This window comes from Papio anubis, chromosome 5 (genome assembly GCF_008728515.1).
Source record: "Papio anubis isolate 15944 chromosome 5, Panubis1.0, whole genome shotgun sequence".
NCBI classification, from domain to species: Eukaryota; Metazoa; Chordata; class Mammalia; order Primates; family Cercopithecidae; genus Papio; species Papio anubis.
Window position 1 is genome coordinate 58,915,282 of NC_044980.1, and position 22,761 is coordinate 58,938,042.

Genomic DNA, 22,761 nt, shown 5'->3' on the forward strand with positions numbered 1-22,761 from the left:
AGAAGGGGAATTTGTTATGGTGTAGTAGGGTTCTCTAGAGGGACAGAACTCATAAGATAGATGTATATATGAAGGGGATTTTATTAAGAAGAATTGACTCACAGGATCACAAGGCCATCTGCAAGCTGAGGAGCAAGGAAGCCAGTCTGGGTCCCAAAACCTCAAAAGTAGGGAAGCCAGCAATGCAGCCTTCAGTCTGTCGCTGAAGGCTTGAGAACCCATGGCAAACCACTGGTATAGGTCTAAGAGTCCAAAAGCTGAAGAACTTGGATTCTGATGTTCGAGGGTAGGAAGTATCCAGCATGCGAGAAAGATGAAGGCTGGATGACTCAGCAAGTCTGCTCCTTCCACGTTCTTCTGCCTGCTTTATTCTAGCCTGGCTGACAGCTGATTAGATGTTGCAACCCAAATTAAGGGTGAGTCTGTCTGCCTTTCCCAGTCCACTGACTGAAATGTTAATCTCCTTTGGCAACACCCTTACAGACACACCCAGGAACAATACTTTGCATCCTACAGTCCAATCAAGTTGACACTCAGTATTAACCATCACACATAGGTACCACAAAGCACTGGCAGATCTGACACAAAAAGAACCCTGTTGATTATGCGTGGTATCAATGGCAATTACAGTTTTTTAAAAGGGTTTCCGCTCCCAGAAAAATAGGTAGGCAATAAAGGGTATTGAAAAATGCCCTCGCTGAAGAATATTGAGCTAAAAATCAGGTAGTAAAGGCCTGTTAAGGATAGGTGAACAAGATGGAGTGCTTTGTATGTCAGCAGCCTTTGCCTAGATAGGAGCAGATGGGCAGAAAAGTGATCATGGGTAGTTTCCCTCAACTTGTCTGTCTGACACCAAAGTTTGGGCAGATCTCTCTGTAATCTCCCGGTGTATGCGAAGAAAAAGAAATAAAGCAGCCTGAAATGAAACCTCTGAAATACTGTGGAACGAGGGAAGATTTATTAATGAAAATAATTGTAATAAAACATTAATTTCAGTAATTTGACTGATAGTGGTTTATGAACACCGTGTTTTATATCAGTAGTGCTCAAACTGTGTTTCAGGGACTCTGCAAATAGTGAAATATTTAACCGCTTAATTTCTTTGGTCAGGTTGACATTTTGGGGTTCCTTATAAGATTTTGTATGAGGGAAAAGTGCAACTGCTGCTTTCTTAATATGATTCACAAAAAAAATTATTTTAAAGAAATTTCACAAAATGAATCAATCCAATTGGATTAGAAGATCTTCACTGATCACCATTAAATATTTTATTGTGAAACTAGGAGTGTTGAATTTACTGAGAGTCATGAGGAACTTCAGAATGTAGGAAACATTAGTGTCTGGAAACATTTAAAGAAAATAAGCTAAATTGCATACTTCAGGAGCCTCCAAGGGCCTCAGTGAATGAGAAGACAGAAGAAACAACTGGGACAGCTTGGCTGTTTTAGTATTATAACCTAAATCTTTATCTTAGTGTAAGATCTAAGAGTATCACTGAATTTCAGGGAGATACATGGTGAAGAACTATATAGAACAGCTTTCTCCAGAGGCATTTGCTGCCAGATAGTAGTAAGTTTATAGGAAAATAAGTGATAGCAAATTGGGTATGTCTTGATGCAGATTCCATATTCCCAAAGAAAGGGAGAAAAGTACACAAAAGCAAAGAAAAAGTTTAAAGAAGGCTGCCAGTATTCATATGGCAAGATAGTAGTGTGTGCAGAGTTTTTTTCAGACCCTGTCAATGTATTGGACCCTGTTTTATTTTTAGAATGGCTAAAGGAGAGTACTTCCAATGTCACCCAAAAGGTGATCAAGACTGAATGTAGATCTTGACTTTCCACCTTGGAGCTAGTTGCTGCTTCCTTGCCTTACCTTCTGCTACTGTAGCCAGCTAAGATGCCAGCAGGTTGGGGTGGACAACCAATGATGTTTGTTGCATCCTCCATTCCAGTATGTGCCCATCAGCTTAGAATTCTGTCAGAACTTCAATGCATCTTGCTCTTCTCATCCTTAGAAATCTCAAGACTACAAAATAAGAACATCCTCCTCACAAAGTGGTGGGAATAATTTGAGAAGTCACTTAACTTCTAGGACTCAGTTTCCTCACCTATAAAACGGAGTTAACAGTCCCTACCTCATAGGAATGTCTTGATGATTAAGGGAACTAATGCCACTTAATAAGTACTACACTAAAACATTATAGCTAGTTTTAAAAATAATATTAATACTTTGATTTCATGTTTTATATGTGGAAATTTTAGTTTTGAATATATGGAGGATATACCACTTTCTGGCCTATTGCCTATTAAAAAGGGAGAAAGTGTACCTTTTTATTTTTATTTATTTATTTTTTTGACACAGTCTCTCTCTCTTGCCCAAGCTGGAGTGCTGTGGTGCTATCTTGTCTCACTGCAACCTCAATCACTGCAACTTCAATCAATTCTCATGTTTCAACCTCTTGAGTAGCTGGGATTACAGGTGTGCGCCACCACACTTGGCTAATTTTTGTATTTTTAGTAGAGATAAGGTTTCACCATATTGGCCAGACTTGTCTTGAACTCTTGGCCTCAAGTGATCTGCCTGCCTTGGGCTCTGAAAATTCTGGGATTACAGGCATGAGCCACCGCGACCAGTTAGAAAGTATACATTTTTTGATGGATAGTTTCATAAACAGCATAGTAACATATAGTCATCAAACCACATATCATGTCCTGAAACTCAGACTGTGTTCTTTAATGGATTTTCTAAAACATCAATCTCTATAATAGCTTTATTAGGCTGAATTGGGCACCCCCAAATTCATGTGTTGAAGGCCTAATTCCTAGTACCTCAGAACATGACTGTATTTGGAGGGTAGGGATTTTAAATAGGTGATTAAGTTAAAATCAGTTTGTTAATGTGGGCCCTGATCCGATCTGACTGGTGTCCTTATACATAGAACAAATTTGGACACATAAAGACCTACTGGGTATGTGTTCCTACAGAAGACAGATCATGTGAGGACACATTGAGAAGACAGCCATCTGCAACCCAAGGAGAGAGGTCACAGAAGAAACCAAACCTGCTGATGTCTTGATTTTTGGCTTCTAGTCTCCAGAGCTGTGAGACGATAAGTTTCTGTTGTTTCAACTACCCAGTCTGTGGTACTTTGTTATGGTAGTCCTAGCAAACTCATACAGTTGTCCTGTTTTTAGTGATTTTGGTTTGATCTTTGAGTGTAAGTGGTAACAGCCTTATTTGCCCATTATAGGGTGCTTTATTATCTTTTTTTTCTAATTGTTTTAGCATCTATTGATGGTTTTATCTAGATCCATTATTTCATCAGGGGTCAAAAATGGTAATTTTAATATAATCACCATTCCTTTTTTTAGCACTGTGCTTCTATACTGAAGAATTTTTGTTCACCAACTATTTGGTTACTGTGAAATTGTCTGTATTGCAAAGGTACAATAAATGCTTGATTGGATTCTTTCTCTTTTTAACTTCATTTTTAGATTCTGACATCTTCCATATCACCTGAGAATCCTAAATTTCAGGTTTGGGGATTTGAATTTATACTATTAGGGTGAGCGAAAGACTTCCAAACTGAGAAATATATAAAGTATCCCTGGGCTGGTTATACCTTTGGAACACCTGGCAGATACGGTGTGAAACTCTGTTTCCAGGAGGGACAGGTTCTCAAGGTCCCATGCTAGTCTCATGATAAAGGTAAGTTTATTTCCCAAGCTGCAAAATCCATGAGGAAATGAATGAGAGTTTATATATCCCCAGAAAATTTAGGTAAACCCAGATCTCAGTCTTTGGTCTTTTCTCTGTCCATACTCACAAACTTGTAGATATCATTTATTTTCATGGCTTTAGAGAACCATCCCAAATTTAAATCTTTTGTTCAGCGATCTTATACCTAAGTACGTCACAAACCAAACTCCTGACTGTCCTTTCTGCTTCACTGGCAGCCTTTCCCATACCCATTGATGGCAGTTTCATCTTTATAGTTGCTTATGACAAAGAATTTGGAGATCCTTAGCTCCCTGTAGACTCAACTCTACATCCAATCTGTCTGGAAATCATCTCTGCTTTACTTTCAGTATATATCTAGAATTTGACCATAACTTAACACCTTCACTGCTATCACCTTAATCTAACTTTTGGCTATATTCCTGTAGCAGCATTTTTCATCATAATAGGGTTTGTCTGATAGAAGAGTTAGTTGATACTTTTCATAAACATAGTCCTGTTTTACACTCAGAGAGTTTTATTTAAAAATAAATATAATAATTCATTTAGAAAGTACTGCTTTATCTCATTTTCTTTATGTAATTATGAGTAAATTAAGAGTTTAGTAGGAAAAGGGCAGAAGCTTGTAGAAGTGTATTGTATACTAGGACAAGCATTTTGATTCAACCAGAATCATATGAGTATGTAAATCATAATTTAGTTTCTAATTAGGTTTTTTTCCCATGTAATACAACCTAATGTACTTAAACATTGGTTTGACTCTTAGGTGAATTTATATGAAATAAAGAATGTGATTTGTACCTGATATGTTTGAATTTCCTTTCAATGCCCAAAGAGAGAACAGTAGCTCTAATTGCCATAAATTCATTTCAGCAAGATATATACTCACATACAAGACTGTCTGTGGTATTGAGGGGGACAACAAAAACTTGAGCTACTGCTTATACCCTTTCTCTGGGAGCTTACAAGTAGAGGAAGAATCAGATGTACACATTAGTGTGGTATCTGGTGACTCAAAGACATAAGTACTACACAAAGGCATAGGTAACAGATGAATGAAGGTATCAGATGAACAAAGGTAAAAGCTGTTTAGCAACAGAGCAAACAAAAGTTCTAGAAATGTAAAACTCTCTTTTGGGGAAGATGGGGGATAAATAAGTAAACAAGCCCAAATTTCTCGGCTTCCCAAGCAGTGCTTTATTGGTCACTGTTTTATCTGCTAGGAGATACCTCGGTTTTTTTTTTCCCTCCATTATCTGGCAGTTTTTTGGAGCCATATCTTTTGGGTAACCTAGTATAGTTGCGTCTGTATCAAACAAAATGTCTGTGTGTGTGACAATTCCTCTTCCCTGAAGTAAAAATGATTTTGAAGCCAAGTCAATGTGCTTGTCTGTGAAGCCGCCTTTCATCTGAATCCTTTCTTGATTGCTGATACATCAAGAAGAATATATGTATCTAGTAAGAGTACAGCAAATTAGACAAATACTTACTATCCACATTTGGTTAAAACAATGCTTTATGTCATATTAATATATTTCACATAAGGTAAATATGTTTTAGCCCATATTTCCCCTTCTAAGACGTCAACCTGAGAAGCAGTTGGGGGGAAAAAGGCTCCATTTGAGTTCAGGCTCAAGTCTTTATTTAGATGTTTTCCTTTGAGAACCCTGACAATTTTTGCCTGTTCTCTCCCAGTCAACTGGCTTAGAACCCCTCTCACCCTCTCATATGCTTTCATAGCACATGTCTTTGTTATTCTTCATGTTCTGTGACAAAATAATAGTTTTTCAGCAAATAATTACTGAATATTAACTGAAAAGAAATTTCCTGATTTTATTTTTTTCTTTACTGTATCTTTATGGTCCAATCAGAAATATTATTGTCACCTTTATTAAAATTGTATTTAGATGTATCATGTCCTGGATTGCTCAAGAATCTCCAAAAATAATGAAAACTCTTCTTTGGAACCAGAACTTGTGTACTCATCATATGGTGATTTCTGAAAGTCCCTTATAAATACTGACATGCACACACCATTTTGAAAAGTGTATTTCAGCATTTTGTACAATTCTCTTAATTCTGCATGCAATTTCTACCTTTCATATATTTTTCCCATAAGAAAGTAGTATGTAAAAAGTCAGTGAATATATGGGTCCTGTTTATTGTTACTTTCATTCGTCTTTAAAATTCATTCTTTTATGAAAGAGAAGTAGCAATTAAAATGGACAGAACTAATCAGAACACATGTCTGCATTTCTTCAGTAATATTTTATAATTCTTAAAGGTGTCACTTGGATTGAAAGACTGCAGTGGGCATTCAAGTCTAAGTGCCTGAGATATGTTTGTAAGAAAAAAAAAGGAAAAATGAGTCAGTTTACAAGAATAAAATGCTATTCAACTTTAATTGAAGTGTGTGACTTAAGAACCTATGGGACAAGATATGAAGTACTGGTAGCAAGTACAATGCGAAATTCCTATTACTTTTTGTCGTTAAGGTTGTTTATTATGCATTGCACTATGCCTAACTCAAGAAACCCAGAGAAGATAGAAGAGAAGTAGAGATAAGGAAGGTGAGAGGTGGCTAGATGGAGATGGGAAAAATACTTCTAGATGTGAACACCAAATTATATGCAGAACCATTTAAACTGTTGAAGTTGACTTTATCATGTTCAAACACAGAAGTATGTAACACCAACAATTATTTAAGAAGACTGTGGTCTCTCTGTCATTTGTGTTGGACAGTTTGAATTAATAAATTAGCAGTTTCAAATGCAGTTTTCATTAATGCAGCATAGAATTATAAAATGACAGTTTAGAAATCACCTGACACAATCTGTTTGTGTAGATGAAGTATCTGATATCTTTCACAAAGATTGAACAGTAATATGAGAGGGATCCTGGATTACAAACTCTGTCACCAAATAATACCGGTACTTGAAATATTCATTGAACTAAGTAAGGCACATACATTCCATCGGCATCTAGCCATAACTGTGAGAAGCTGTTTTAATTTCTACTTAATATAGGATTACTTTTTGTGTCCTAAGGTATTCTTAAATGAGTCACAAACAGATTTGGTGATTATCTGTTGTTTTGCAAACTCAGCTATTTTACATTTTTGCAGTATTTCACAGATCATTGACTATAGTGTTGCTAGCATTTCTTTGCTGTGGCCTGCTTGGATTTGGACTTCTTTTATTTCAGTTCTTCCGTACTCACAATAGACATCAAGAAGATTCAGTATCAGTAGGGTGAGCTGACATGTAATCAGTTTTACAAAATAATTAATATCTGGGCAGCTCATCTGACAGAGTTATTATGTATGGTGTTCTGCTCATATGAACAGCCACGGATTCCAAGGCCCACTTCAACAAAGCAGTTATGGATTATTGTTGGGATTGCTGTGCCCTGTATAACAATGAGATTTCCCTTACATTAAGAACATGATATTTATTTATATCTACAAAAGGAATGCTGTTTCTCATTTTCTGGAGACATAAGGTACTGAACACTTATAGTATACAACCTTTAGGTGATTAATTATGCTAAACTTAATGGTTACAAATACATTATGGTGCTTGTAAGCAAACAAAATATATGTACATATTTTTAAGTGCCCAGGAGGTATGGATAGTTTTTTTTTTTAAAAAAAGACAAAATTTAGAAATATTATTTGCCCTGAGATGGTTTGAACTGGCTAAATTATTTAAGCATTTTATTTTCTAAGTTGGTATACTTTGCTCCTTTTATAAATTTATCAATTTTACCTCACTTGAATTTTTATCTTAAGAAATATATTGATAATTGCTAAGGGAGCTCAATTCTTTGGTCATTTCTCTTCTTGATTTTTCTTTCTTGTTCACTAACAGGATTTTTACCCTTTGAGAAATATTTAATTTGGTGGGGTTTTTTTTGTACCATGACTTTATGCATGTGGTATAACAGAAAAGACACATAATAAACATGAGCATTCTAATAATGACAAAATTGGGAGGACTGTCTTGAGTTCTATAGGTACTGTTACGGACTGAATTGTGTCCCTCACACCCTGCCTCAAAATTCATATGTTAAAGGTTGAACTCCCAGTGTGACTGTATTTGGACATGAGGTCATAAGGGGAAAATTAAGGTTAAATGAGGTCACAGGGTGAGACCCCAATCTGATAGGACTAGTGTAATTATAAGAAGAGGAAGAGACATCTGAAATATACACAAACAGAGGAAAGGACATGTGAGGACTCAGCAGAAAAGTGGCCATCTGCATGCCAAGAAGAGAGGTCTTACCAGAAAGAAACTCTGCCAATGCCTTGATCTTAGACTTTCAGCCTCCAGAACTATAAGACAAAAAATTTCTTTGGTTTAAGCCACCCAGTCTGTGGTATTGTGTTATGGTAGCCCAAGCAGAATACTGCATATTTTGGTACTGTGAATTGGTATTCTCCTGTAACAATCACATAAAAATGTAGAAACACTTTGGAATTAGGTAACGTATGGAAGCTGGAAGAGTTTTGGTGCATCTGTTAGAAAAAACCTAGATTGACTTGAAGGAGTCATTGGTAGGAATGTGGATGTTAAAGATGATTCTGGTGAAGTCTCAGATAGAAATGAGGACTGTGTTATGGGAAATTGGAAGAAGGTAGTCCTTGTTATAAAGTGGCAACAAAACAAAAGAAAAACCTTGGCTGAATTGTATTCTAGTGCTTTGTGGAAGGTAGAACTTGTGAGTGATGACCTTGAGTATTTAGCAGAGTAGATTTGTAAGCAAAATGTTGAAGATGTGGCCCACTTTCTCCTTACCACTTACAGTCACCTCAAAAGGAGAAAGATGAATTGTACAGGGAATTTTAAGCTAAAGGGAACCAGAAATTAAGATTCTGAAAATTCTCAGACTGTTTATATTGTATAATAAATATTGGAAAGCATGTTCTGGAGAGGACACTCAATGTATGGTTGGACAATCTTTCCATTCATAAAACTGTGATGGGATTATAGCAGCAGAGATACTGCCATTTTGGATTAAAGGAGACAAGACAGGACAAAATAAAGGAAGGCTTTCAGACTTCTGGGATTCTACAGAAAAGGACCACAGGCCTATCTGGCTATGAATATGCCTTATCAACTTCAACAAAAGATAAGGACCTGAAGATGATACAGAGATGCCTCCACAGGCCCAGAGCACACAGACTCACAGGGCTAAGGCTGTTTCTTCCTCAGTTTCAGAGTATAGGGCCATCTCTTCAGTTTTAGTGGTTGAATATTTGTATACTTGTGTCCATAGCCTTAGGGGCAAGGCTGCCACCCAGAGCCAAGGGAGCAGGCCTACCATCTCAGTGGGCCAAGAAAGCAAAGCCACTGTTATGGTGGGCCTGTATGTCAGACCATTAAGCCAGAAAGGATTATTACTGTGCCTTAATATCTAATGGAATTTGTCTTGCTACTTTATGAACTTGCTTGCCACCTGCCACCCCTTTCTTTGTTCTGATTTCTTCCTTTTGGAATGATTCCGAATGGCAACCCTATGCATGTGCCACCATTGTATCTGAGAAGCGTATACATTGCATGTTTTCAGTTTCACAGCGGGAGAGGAATTTTGCCTCATGATTAGTCATACCTTGAGTCTCATCCATACCTGATTTAGATGATATTTAGATGAGACTTTGGATTTGGAGTTAATGCTAACGTGAGTTAAGACTTTTGGGAGCTGTTGGGATGGAGTGAATGCTTTTTTGCATGTGAAGAGGACATGAATTTGGGGGTCCAGAGGGAGGAATGTTACAGATTGAATTGTGTCCTCTCCCCTAAATCCATATGTTGAAGTCCTAACCCCCAATTTGGAGATAAGGTTTTTAAGGAGGTAATTAATGTTAAATGAGGTCAAAAGTGTGGGGTTGTAACCCAGTAGGACTCCTGTCCCTAAAAGAAGAGGAGGAGACACCAGAAATACACATACACAGAGAAAAGGCCATGTGAGGACACAGCAAGAATGTGGCTGTCTGCAAGCCAAAATGAGAAGCCTCACCAGAAAACAACCCTGCCAGCATCTTAATTTTGAGTTTCCACCATTCAGAGCTTTGAGAAAATAAATTGATGTTGTTTAAGCCCCCCAGTCTGTGGTATTCTGTTATTGAAACCCAAGCAGACTAGTACATATATCATACTGACAAAGTATAACTTTTTTTACATTTAAATTTCGAAAGAAGGGTGTGAAAACTCAAGACAAAAGTAAACTTCTCCTTTTTTTGTTAATGAATGCCAATAACTTTGAGTAGATGGTATTGTTATTAGATGTCGAAATAATTAGTTTTTTAAATTCATAGACTATTTTTAGACTAGTCTGTTTATAGAAAAAATGAGTGGAAAGTTACAGAAAGTTCCCATTTGTTTCTGTGTGGAAAGTACAGAATACTTCCTCTTACCCTCCAGTTTCTCCTATCATTAATGTCTTGTATTAATGTGGTATACTTGTTACAATTGATCAATGAATATTAACTAAAATTAATAATTTACATTAGGATTCATTCTTGGAGTTGTATAGTTCCGTAGGTGTTAACAAATGTATAACATCATGTATCCACCATTACAATATCATACGGTATTTTTTCACTGCCCTAAAATTCTCCTACATTTCACCTGTTCATCCTTCTCCTCCCCCGCCAGATTCTTAGATGTTTATACAAAGTGATGAAACTGCTAGAAAGCACTAAAGTTGAAAATTGTCTGTCTTTACTATTCTGATAGAAAATATAGACTATTTTACAAAGGTCAATGCATGAAATACAAACATATTTTTTCTGTTGTCTAATGACTTTAAAGACTAATATGTCAATGTTTAATTGGCTTATTTTTTTGCTATTGAATTTTAGAAGATTATTATATATTTTTATATTAGCACCTTATCTAAATGGTTTCAAAATATTTTTATCACCTTCCATAAGTTGCCTTTTCACTCTATTGATTGTTTCCTTTGTGTGCAGAACTTTTTGGTTTAAAGTAGTCTTACTTGTCTATTTTTGGTTTTATTACCTGTCCATTTTGTGTCAAATTCAAGAAATCCTTGCCAAACCCAATGCCAAAAAACTCTATTTTCTTCCAGGAGTTTTACAGGTTCAGATCTTATCGTTTAAGTGTTTAATTCATTTCGAGTTGATTTTTGCATATGGTGTAAGATAGGGGTCCAATTTCATTTTTTTTTTTTTTTTTTTTGCATGTGGGTGTCCAGTTTTCTCAGCATCATGTGTTGAAGAAACTGTCCTATTCCCCCACTGTGTTCTTGACACCTTTGTCAAAGATCGCTTGATCATATATGCCTGATTTTGAGATAGCAAACAAGCAATTAAAAATGGGTAATAGACTTGAATAGACATTTTTGCAAAGAAGACATATGGCCACTAATATATGAAAGTGTTCTTAATATCAATAATCATCAGGGAAAGGCAGTTCAGAATTACAGTGAAATATTCCCTCCCATCTGTTAGGATGTTATCAAATAAACAAAATGTAAGTGTTGGCCAGGATGTAGAGAAATTTTGTACACATTTGATGGGAATATCGAATGGTGTAGTCACTGTTAAAAACAGTATGGAGTGGCCAGGCACGGTGGGTCATGCCTGTAATCCCAGCACTTTGGGAGGCCGAGGCTGGCGGATCATGAGGTCAGGAGTTCGAGACCAGCCTGACTAACACAGTGAAACCCCTTCTCTAGTACAAATACAAAAATTAGCCGGGCATGGTGGCGCATGCCTGTAATCCCAGCTACTCAGGAGGCTGAGGCAGGAGAATCGCTTGAACCCAGAAGGCGGAGGTTGCTGTGTGCACTCCAGCCTGGGCAGCAGAGTGAGACTCCATCTCAGAAAACAAACAAAAGACAGTATGGAGGTCTTCAGAAAATTAAAAATAGAACTATCACATAATCCAGCAATCCTATGTCTGATGTATATACAGAATAATTGAAATAACAATCTCAAAGAGATAACTGCATCCTCATGTTCATTTCAGGATTATTCAGAGTAGCCAAAATAAGGAGAGAAAAATCCAGGTGCCCATTGACAGATGAATGCTTGCAGGAAGTGTGGCATATATATATACAGTGAAACATTCAGCATCGAAAAAGAAAGAAATCCTACCATTTGTGACAACACGGATGAACCTAGAGAACATTATGCTAAGTGAAATGAGGCAGTCACGTAATGGCAAATACATTATTTTACTTATATGAGGTTATCTAAAATAGCCAAACTCATAGATGTAAGGAATAGAATTGTGACAGTCGGAATGGGGAAAGGAAATCGGTAGCTGTTGCTTAATGGGTATAAGGTTGTAGTTATGTAAGATGAATAAGTTCTACAGACCTGATATGCAATATATTACCTATAGTTAACAATACAGTATTATACACTTTAAAATATTTTGAGGATAGATTTCATTTTAAGTGTTCTTAACCAAAACCAAACCCTACAAAGGACAAGGAAATTTTTGGAAGTGATGGATATATCTAGTACCTTGATTGTGGTGGTAGAATCTTGGACATATACATATGTCTAAACTCATCAAAATGTATATATTAAATATATGCAATTTTTGTATACCATTTATATCTTAATAAAGTTTTTTAAATAAAAGAATTAACATCAGTCAATATAAAGGATAGCAAATCACAAAGTTACCTGTTTTGAGAGGTTCTCAGCTTTACATTAGATCTTTCTATCTTGGCCCATTCCCAGTTGCTTAGGATTTGGATTGTGAAAGTCTTCTTTAGCATTTAACCAGTTCTTTGGTAGTGACAAGGGCTGGTACTATTTATCCACATATAAATTTATCTGTGTTGTATATCACTTTAATAAAGAAAGATCAGCCTGGATTCATTTCCACACTTTCTTGTTCTCCAGTTTTTCCTTGGTAATGGATAAGTAATCCCCATATGGGCAATGGTGTGAAAACACATCTGTGATTTCTTGTCTCATTGCAAGGACTTGACTTTTACCTACCCTAAAACCTTGACTTTTTAACCAGGGCCCAATAATAAGAGTTGTCACTGTAGACACTGCCCCATATTGGGCATTCTTTACCTACTGTTATCAAACAGAGGCAAGCATAAGCTTATATTGATGAGAGGAAAAGAGGGAAAGGAAAAGAGACACACTTTAAAGTTACAAGTTTTAAAAGAAATTTTCATATTGAAATATACATATAGAAAAATGAACAGATCACAAGTATACAGCAAATGACTTTTCACAAACTGAACATGTATTTATGTATGTAAAATAGCAGTACCCAGAGTAGGAAAGCTAATAGTATGTTAGAAATTAGTGTATTTCTAGTATCACAGAAGCTTATCAGGTATTATGTTGACTTATTTATAAATTTAACATTGTATCCCAGGAGTTTTTTTGTTTTGTTTTTTTTTTTTGAGTAGTACAGTTTCTCCTTCAAATAAGGAAAACTATATAGGAAAATATTTTCCATGATCTTATCCTCACCAGTTATCCTAGTGAGAAATGTACATATTGGGTGTAGAGTGTCTTCTGACTGATTAGTAATACTGAGAGTTATTTCATATAAGTCCAAAAGTTGAATTTAAACATGTTTAAACCAAGCATATTTACTAATATAGGAAAAGTTTTATATACCAAGTATATGAAAGTGATGTAGTGAAAATCATTTTAGTAAGTAGATAGTTATTAACCACCTCCTGTGTAGTTAGGAAATAAAGAAATACCATATCAAAGGGGTGTTGTGTGTGTGTGTAATGTAAGTTTTGTTTATTCATACATGTGTTCTCTCCAGTTCCTCAGCATCAGGGAACAAACTTGCTAACTGTTGTTATTTATGTGCAGTAAGTCCTCACTTAATGTCATTGATAAGTTCTTGGAAACTACAACTTTTATTGGAATTCAGTATAATGAAACCAATTTTACCATTGACTAATTGATGTAAATAAGAGTTAATTTCCTATGGCATATTTCTGGTCACAAAAACATCATCAGACTTTTAAGTAAAGACCAAAACACTTCTAATATTAAGTATTAAAGTAAATGTAAGCTATACAGACATTTAAGAAATCAAGACATTTAAGAAAATAAGATCAATATTCACCCAGTTATTCTAGTTCAGGGTTGCAGCTGGCAGAAACCTAATCTGTCAGCTCAGGGTGCAAGGTGGGAACCAGCCCTGGACAGGGCACCATTCCATCACAGGATGCACTCACACTGTCTCAGATTGGCACAATTAAGACATGCCAGTTAATCTAGTATGTACATCTTTGGGACATGGGAGAAAACTGCAGTGCCCACAGAAAACCTGCACAGATATGGGGAGAGTATGCAAACTCCACACAGACAGTGGCTCTGGTCAGGAGTTGATTATTTTTCTCATAATGTTACAATGGAAATTGACTTTCCTTTCCTCATCAATTTTATAACTAGGTGATATTGAATAAAACAATGTTATTCAAGGGCCTGCTGTATTTCTAACAAGATGGAAACACCTGTAACCTAAAAACCAAAAAATGAAGTCATATATTAACAGGAACTTAGTTTGTTTTTTGTTTTTTTGTTTTTTTTTTTTCCCTCACTGTTTAACGCTTTGTGATGCTGTATCTCTTATTTACTAGCATTAGCTAGGAGTTGTGCTACAAATTTGGATAATAGGAAAAATAGTGAGCGTCATTGTATTCTCTCTGATTTTAATGGAATGATTTTAAAGTTTCACCATCAAGTAATATATAATTGCTAATGTTTTTGATAAATTCCCTTTCTCTCAGGTTAAGGAAATTTCCTTCTGTTGCTAAGGTGGTGGTTTTTGGTTTTGTTTTTCATTTCTGACTAAATGTTGAATTTCACCAAGAGTTTTATTTTTTGCAGTTTTTAAGGTGTGCATGTTTTTCTTTTAATCTTCCATTTCAGTATATTGAATAGTTTTTCACCCAATTTTGACCATTCTTGAATTCCTGAAAGTAATCTTACTTGGTCAAAATGTATTATTATTTTAATTCATTGATGGATTCTATTGGCTAATATTTTATTTAGAATTTTAGCATCTATGTTTGTAAATAGATTGGTTTATTTTTTTCTCATACTCACCTTGTCTAGTTTTATATTTCCTTGTCTAATTAATATGTCAAAGTTATATTACTCTTATAGAATTATTTGGAGGATCTGTTTTTTCTTTTCTGTTTTCTGGACTACAGTTTATAGGTTATAAAGATTATTTCATAAAAGATTGGTAAAATTTGGCAGTTATAGCATTTATGCTTATATCCCCCTTCCAACTTGCTTTGGAGAAGATATCTGAGTTCTGTTTCAATATTAAAAATTGTTTTGTTTTATTCGTATTTTCTAACTTTAGGTTAATTTTAATTTATAATTTTGTCCACCTCAAGTTTAAATTTACGAATAACAAATAAAAAGGTCAGCAAAGACTAAAGACCCAGGAATGTGGAATTATTACTGTGCCAAATGCTGGTATTTTACCATAAAGTGTAGCAAATAGCAAAGGATAGACAAATTAATGCAACTTTGTTATGGAGATTATAATTCCAGTGCTTTGTATGATAAAAAATTTCAACTTAATCTGTTATAAATATGTTTCTCCATAGGGACTCATCTGTCATTCCTAAATATTTTGAAGAGTGTTATTGAGAAGTAAGATTTTCAAAAACAACATTTTTGAGACAGCTGTTTTGCATAAAGTAGCATTTTTCTAAATGTGGTTCATGCCCCTGGTGTCTGTGAGACCTTGTCAAAGAATCTGGTCAAAACTGTTTTCTTGGTAATATTAAGATGTCGTTTGCCTTTTTCACTGTGTTGACATTTGCACAAATAATACAAATGCAATAGTGGGTAAAACTGCGGGTCCCTTAGCAAAATCAAGGCAATGGTGACAATCTGTACTAGAAGTCATTTTATTCTTTACCACCATACAGATGCAAAAAACCTGTTTATTGAAGCAGTAAATAATATTTTATTAAATCTTTACTTTTAAGTACATCTTTTAAATGTTCTTTGTGGGAAAAAATGAGAAGAACCCATAGAGCACTTCTGCAGTCTACTGATGGCCGATAATGGTCTTGAGGAAAAACCCATGTTCAGTTGTTTTGGTTGAGAGTTGAACTAGGTACCTTTTCATGGCACATTATGTTTTACTTGAATGATTGGCAAACTGTGTATTCAGACATGGATATTTGGCAGTGTTATAAGTGATAAATTTGAACTTTATGCGAAGATTTATATCCTAGAAACCCTGAATTAGAATCTCTTAGATTGTGGCCCACTGACTTGTATTTAAGTAAATTCAAGGGGTTCCTTATTCTGTATATTTGAGGAGATGACATTGAACCGAGATCTAAATGATGAGAAAGGAGCTAACCATGCAGAGACCCAGGAGAGGTGAGGAGGTCTAGACAAATGTTATCCAGTAGAAATACAATGCAAACCTTATCTATAAAGCCACACAAACAAGTACAAAGAAGCAAGTTAAATTAATTTTTAATACATTTTCCTTAACTTGGTATATTAGAAGTATTATTTCAACATGTACTTAAAAATATTGAGATATTTTACGTTCTTTTTTTCTATCAACACTTCAAAATCTGGACATCTCAATTTAGATAAGTCACATTTCAAGCACTCAATAAGCATGTCTGACTAGTAGCTACTGTGTAGAATAGCTCAGATCTATGAAGAGTGAACAGCCAGTACAAAGGCCCTGAAGGAGATTCGTAGAGAGATGTGCGTTGGCATTTGGAAATTGAAAATACTGGATTAGAGCTTTGGAACAAGACCAAAACAGATCTATGGATGTAAAAATCATTGATACAGAAGAATTATCGCACAGAGTGAGTATAGTTTTCAGTGTTTAAATGAAGACTTACAATAATCTCCTACAGGCTTTTTTTCTACTACATAATTGTACCCCAAGAAGGCATGGAAAAATTTCAGGGAGAAGAGGGCAGGTATCTCAGGGTTGGAGGGCACAGGCAGATGTGGAGTTTCTCCATACTTGATTTTGATATGACTCCTCCCTACAGTCCCTATCCTGGCTGTGGACCACTGGTTAAAAGGGAGATGAAGATAAAAGAGGCTAAGAAGGATATAGAGAGGAAAGAAGAATACTAAAGAAGTTAAGTGTGTTAGTGCTTCAACAATGAAGAAAGAGGAGGGCAGGACATTTGCAAATTAAGCAAATTTTTTTTTTTTTTTTTTTGAGAGAGTTTCACTCTTGTTGCCCAGGCTGGAGTGCAGTGGCACGATCTCGGCTCACTGCAACCTCTGTCTCCTGGGTTCAAGCAATTCTCCTGCCTCAGCCTCCCTAGGAGCTGGGACTACAAGGCGTGTGCCACCACACACGGCTAATTTTTTGTATTTTTAGTAGAGACGGAGTTTCACCATGTTGGCCAGGCTGGTCTCGAACTCCTGACCTCAGATGATCCACCTACCTCGGTCTCCCAAAGTGCTGGGATTACGGGCGTGAGCCACCATGCCTGGCCAAATTAAAATGATTTTTGGTGATCATTGAGGTTGCAGTTAAAATGGAGTGGTCAGCTGGGCTAAGACGCATTCTGAAGATGGGTCAGTAGAGACAAAACTGCAGCTTATCTACTTGAAAGTCTGAACTAGAGGGGCTTGCTTTGCCCTCTCAGCCAGAGTTCTTTAAGTCCTACCTTTAAAGTTGATTACTGTCTGTCCATGTTCCCTCTCTTATAGTTGCATTTTACTTCATTGTTAATTGTATACACGTCTCTGTGTTCACCCTGACCATACTATAGATTCCCTTGGGGATTTTTTTTTTTTTTTTTTTTTAATGTCCATTTCTACCTCCATCCCCATCTCACAATCAGTAAAAATTTCTAGGAGTGGGACCTAGGCATCACTGTTTTTTTAAAGCTTCCCAAGCGATTCTGTGTGCTACAGTTGAAAAACTGCTGATCTGTAGCATAGTGAGCACCTCTGAGACAGAAAGTAAGTTTTACTCATTTTCGTGTTCCCAGAGTTTGACTCATTGTCTGGCACATAGGTAGCTTTCAGTAAGTGTTGGATGAATGAGAAATGAATGAACAAATGAAATGTGGCCAGGGAACTAGGCAGGCCCATGTGGGTAGCCTGATAAATTAATATTGCCTTTCTTTATAATGGATAATTACCAGACAAGTTATTTAACACCCTGTACCTATTTTGGAATTGTTAGATATTAGTGTGAAACTATTATCCCAGATTGGTTTAAATCAAAGTAGTGACATAAAATCTCAGGTGCAAAAATAGATTGCAAAATTGGTGGGGCTGTTCTCTGAGTCTTGCTTGATTATATACCAGAGGTAGTATATAGTTAACTGTACCAATAAGTACAATATAATGGAGACTGTTGCTTTCAGGATAAAGGATTTTTGCTATCAATTTAAAGTAGACACTTCCAACCTTCACAGAATTAACAACACGGTAAATCTTATTTTTAAAATTTAATGGTATGACTATTCAAAACATCCTGCTTATAAGAATATTTAGTTCTTTGTCATGACTTTTTAAAACCGCTATAGGCCAGATGCAGTGGTTCACGCCTGTAATCTCAGGACTTTAGGAGGCTGAGGCAGGGGGATTGCTTCGAAAGCCAGGAATTTGATACCAGCCTGTGCTACCAAGCAAGACCCTGTCTCTACAGAAAGTAAAAAAAAAAAAAAAAAAAAATTAGCCAAGCGTGGTGGTGCACTCCTGTAGTCCCTGGTACTCAGGAGACTGAGGCAAGAGGATTGCTTGAGCCCAGGAGTTCGAGTCTATAGTGAGCTATGATTGTGCCATGGTACCACAGCCTGGGTTACAAGAGTGAGACCCTGTCTAAAAACAAACAAACAAAAAAACTCCTGCAGTAACTTATTGAATTGACTCTACAGATTGTGTTTACCACTTTTAGTGAGAGTCAAGTGAAAAGCAGTAGATATAAAACTTTTTGCACAAAGAAAATAACCTGGTAAGTCACTAACATAATGTATCATCATAATTAATTGGAATTTTCAATCTCAGATGTATTGTATAGAGTACCCCAAACCTAAGACCTGATAACTAGTAGGTACCTTAATAAATGATAGTTCACTGCTTTATGCTCCACTTGTAGCTAATGCTGTGCTAAGGATTTAGAGAGTCCAGTTTGTCTGACAGTTTAACAGTCTAAAAATGCATTATTGTTTCCACAGATGAAAAGAAGCAAAGAATTGATAACTAAAAATCATAGTCAAGAGGAAACAAGTATTCTTCGTTGTTGGAAATGTAGAAAATGTATAGCAAGCTCTGGTTGTTTTATGGAGTATCTTGAGAATCAAGTGATTAAGGTGAGTATTGGTAACTTCAGTCTTTGTTTCCTGGTAGAGGAGTGCTGTGGCTTATCCACACACATGCATACTTATTCTTCTCTACCTTATTAAGAATATTTATAGTTCTTTGTCATGACTCTTTGACTCTTACCTTATTTCACCTGACCCACTGAAAACATTCTAAAGTGGTATTCAAAAAGCATCCCCCTTCCACAGGTAAAATTAATTTTGCCTTTAATTACTAATGTTAATATGACATCAGTGTTTTAAGTGCAATGTTATAGGCATAAGCTGAAGATAATAGTCAATGTTTTTTATTACCACTATGAGTGAGCCTCAGTAATCACTGCACAACTAAATTCAGATTCCTAGTAAGAATTGGAAACTTGTTGTATAGGTTTTTTTTTTTTTTTTGTATTCACTATGGGCCTAGAAGAGAAAGTTCATGTATAATATAAAAGTAACCCATAGGAAAACCTGAATAATATTCAAGTGTATGTTTGTTCATCCTGGTAAAAAATGAGTGTTTTTAAATAACAAAAATAAAAATTCCTTCACTTCTCTAAGAGTAGTATCAAAGAGGCATGAACTAGAAAGTAATTAATTAATGGAGTTTGGAGGGAATTCTGAATTTAACAGAGAGAGTGACTGTAATCACCTGTCATTGTTTTCTTCTGCTTTTTTGAGAGACATACTCAGCTTTTGGTTTTTGTTTGTTTCATTGTTTTACCTCAGTTATATTTGTTAATGATGGTTTCCCTTCTACTTTAACAAATTAGCCAGTCTAAACTGATAATAGTAGATAACTTTGATTGGATACTTACTACATGCCAAATACTTATTTTTTTGAGATGGAGTCTTGCTCTGTCGCCCAGGCTGGAGTGCAATGGCGCGATCTTTACTCACTGCAACCTCCACCTCCCAGGTTCAAGTGATTCTCCTGCCTCAGCCTCCCAAGTAGCTGGGATTATAGGCTCCTGCCACCATGCCTGGCTAATTTTTGTATTTTTTAGTAGAGATGGGGTTTCACCATGTTGGTCAGGCTGGTCTCGAACCAAATACTTTTTAATGACTTGAAATAACATTTTAATTGGGAAAAAATACAAAACTTTTTATGCTAAGAGTATTTTGGTGGATATAACTTATATGTAATACAAAAATTAAATGCACAGCTTGATAAGTTTTATCAGCCCTGCCATGAATCAGATCAAGATATGCATTTGCATCACCTGAGGAATTTTTGTCCTGCCCTTCTGCAGGCAGTGGTCTCCTCACTGACGTCTTTCACCATAGTCTAGGTTTGCTTGTTCTTTACATTCCTTCAAATGGAATAATACAGCATGCACTCTTTTGTGCCTGACTTATTTTTGTCAGCGTAGTGTTTTAGAGATTTATGTTTTGCATGTGTCAGTAGTGTGTTCCTTTTTTCTCCTGAGCCGTGTGCCACTTATGAATATACCACAGTTTATCAATTTTTTTCTGCCCAAGGACATTGGCATTCATTCCGGTTTTAAGTTATGAATAAAACTGCTATCAAAATTTTTATAATTTTTGTGATCATGTTTTATTGTTTCTTTTTAATATATGCATAGGAATAGATTTTTGGGGTCATGGGGGTAGATATAGTTTAATTTCTTAAGAAATTATTAGTAGTTTTTCAAAGTTTATGTTCACTTCTGGTGGCAACAGATGAGAATTCCAGTTACATCTTTGCCAATACTTAATATTTTCTGTCTTTATAATTTTAGCCATTCTGATAGATGTATAGTGGTATATATCATTATAGCTTTAATTTTCATTTCCTTGGTGACTAATGATGTAGAGTACTTTTTTATGTACTTGCTGGTTATGAACTGTTTTAAATGCTTTTTAAATATTTTTCATTCCTTACAGTAACTCTTTGAGGAAGATAACCTATCATCTCCATTTGCTAGATAAGGAAACTGAGGCACAGAAGATTAGGTAATTTGCCCAGGTTCACACTGCTACTAAGAAGTGCAGCTGCAATTGGACTGGGCAGTGAGGCTCCAGAGCCTGTGCTCATAACCTCCACACTCTCTTTGCTGCGTTTGCTCTTCCTTCAGGATAGCATACAATGTCACTTCTCACTAGAGTGGCTGATCCTATTATTTAGCTGGAGAACTCCCACTTATTCATTCATTAAAACATACTTAATGAGCAAGAACAGTTCAAGCACTGCTGTAGGATGTATTGGAATGGATAGTGGAAGAGTGGTACAGAGTTGAAAAAATATACTCTGGTCCTTAGGATCTCTAAAGTCTTGTTGAAAATAGGCCAACCAGTATAGCCTGATTTGAGGAGTACTCTAAAAGAGGAATGCAAACAAAATTCTGCCTGGGCTGGTCACAGAAGACTTCGCAGAAAAGGTAATATGTGAACATATATATGTTTGTTTCTTACAGATTTTAAAGTATACTTTGTAGACCATAAAATTCACCCATTGTTAGATAACAACTTCATGATTTTTAGTTGTGCAACCACCACTATATTACAATTTTGAGCTATTTTCATTACCCCATAAAGTTTCCTCAGGCCTCTTTGTCCTGCTCCCATCCCCAGGCAGCTTACCAATCTTATTTCTGTCTCTGTAGATTTATATGTAAAATAAAATGTATAAACATAATAAAATATGTAAACCATGGAAAATACCTTATAAAATAAAAATACATTCATTTATATAAAATTGCATATGTAATTTTAAAATATGTAAAAATTATATACTATATTATATAAAATACACACAAATTATTTTAAAATGAAGAAATAATTCAATATCATGGTTAAGTCTTAGCAGAAGGAGTAGTATAAGCAGTGACTCTGAGGGGGGCTTCTAAAGTAATGTTAATGTTAAATTTCTTAATCTTGGTAGTGGGCATATTGGCATTTTCTTTAAGTTCCCTTTAAACATATTTTATATTTTATAAATCTGTATACATTATCAAAATATTAAAAATGAACATGAAAGGATCCTTTAAAGGAAACCACAGAACAAATTATTAGAACCTCAAAGTAATTTTATCAGTACTGTGCTGAAAGGTTGCTAAATTTATCACCTATTAAAGTAACTATACAGTTAAAAATAAGCCATATATGTAATAAGTGTTTTGTTTCTGAATTTTCTGTAAATGAAATGACACTATGATTATTCTGGAAATTGCTGTTTTTACTCAGTATTACCATGTCGAGTGTAGATTTAGTTCATTTCCACTTCTGTATAGTATTCCAGTATAGTATTCCAGTATATTAATATATCTCAAACTTCATAATTCATTTTGTTGATAGTCATTTGACTTACATCTATTTGTCTTGCTCTTATAATCAGTGCTGCTGTGAACTTTCTTATGCATATCTTTGCACACATGGGCATGAGTATTACTCTAAATGGAGTTCCAGCATCATAGGGTATGTGCATGTTCAACTTTACTGGACAATGCTGTTTTCAAATGACAGTCTCACCAGCAATAGTTCAGCATTGTTGTGATTTTACATCTTCACCAAAATTTAACATCTCATTCTCAGAGGTCAAGTGTGTTTTCTGCAAAATGTCTTCTTTTCTTGCCTGTTTTTCTATTAGGATGTTTTGTTTTTGATATTTGGAGATTCTGTGTTCTAAATACTAATCTCTTTTTGGTTATTGTGTTGAAACTATTTTTTCCAGTTTATGTAACTTATATTTCATTCTTGTGGTGTCTTTGTTGAACAGACATT

The 22,761-nt window shown here is 35.5% G+C and overlaps 1 protein-coding gene across 9 annotated transcripts in view; it reads left to right on the top strand.

Annotated features, from left to right (window-relative positions):
* The window catches only part of RNF180 (ring finger protein 180), a 217,324-nt gene that overhangs the window by 16,164 nt on the left and 178,399 nt on the right, over positions 1–22,761 (top strand). For 2 of the 9 annotated variants that reach the window (XM_021939387.2, XM_021939388.2), the window contains exons 1-2: positions 2,562–3,708; positions 18,916–19,050. In XM_021939387.2, the coding sequence (XP_021795079.2) occupies positions 3,700–3,708; positions 18,916–19,050 (144 nt within the window). In that variant the 5' untranslated portion in view covers positions 2,562–3,699. Of the gene's footprint in view, positions 1–2,559; positions 3,709–18,915; positions 19,051–20,925; positions 21,420–22,761 lie in introns of those variants that run through there. The other 7 variants (XM_009208481.3, XM_009208479.3, XM_017959572.3 and 4 more) reach the window with 5 other exon arrangements.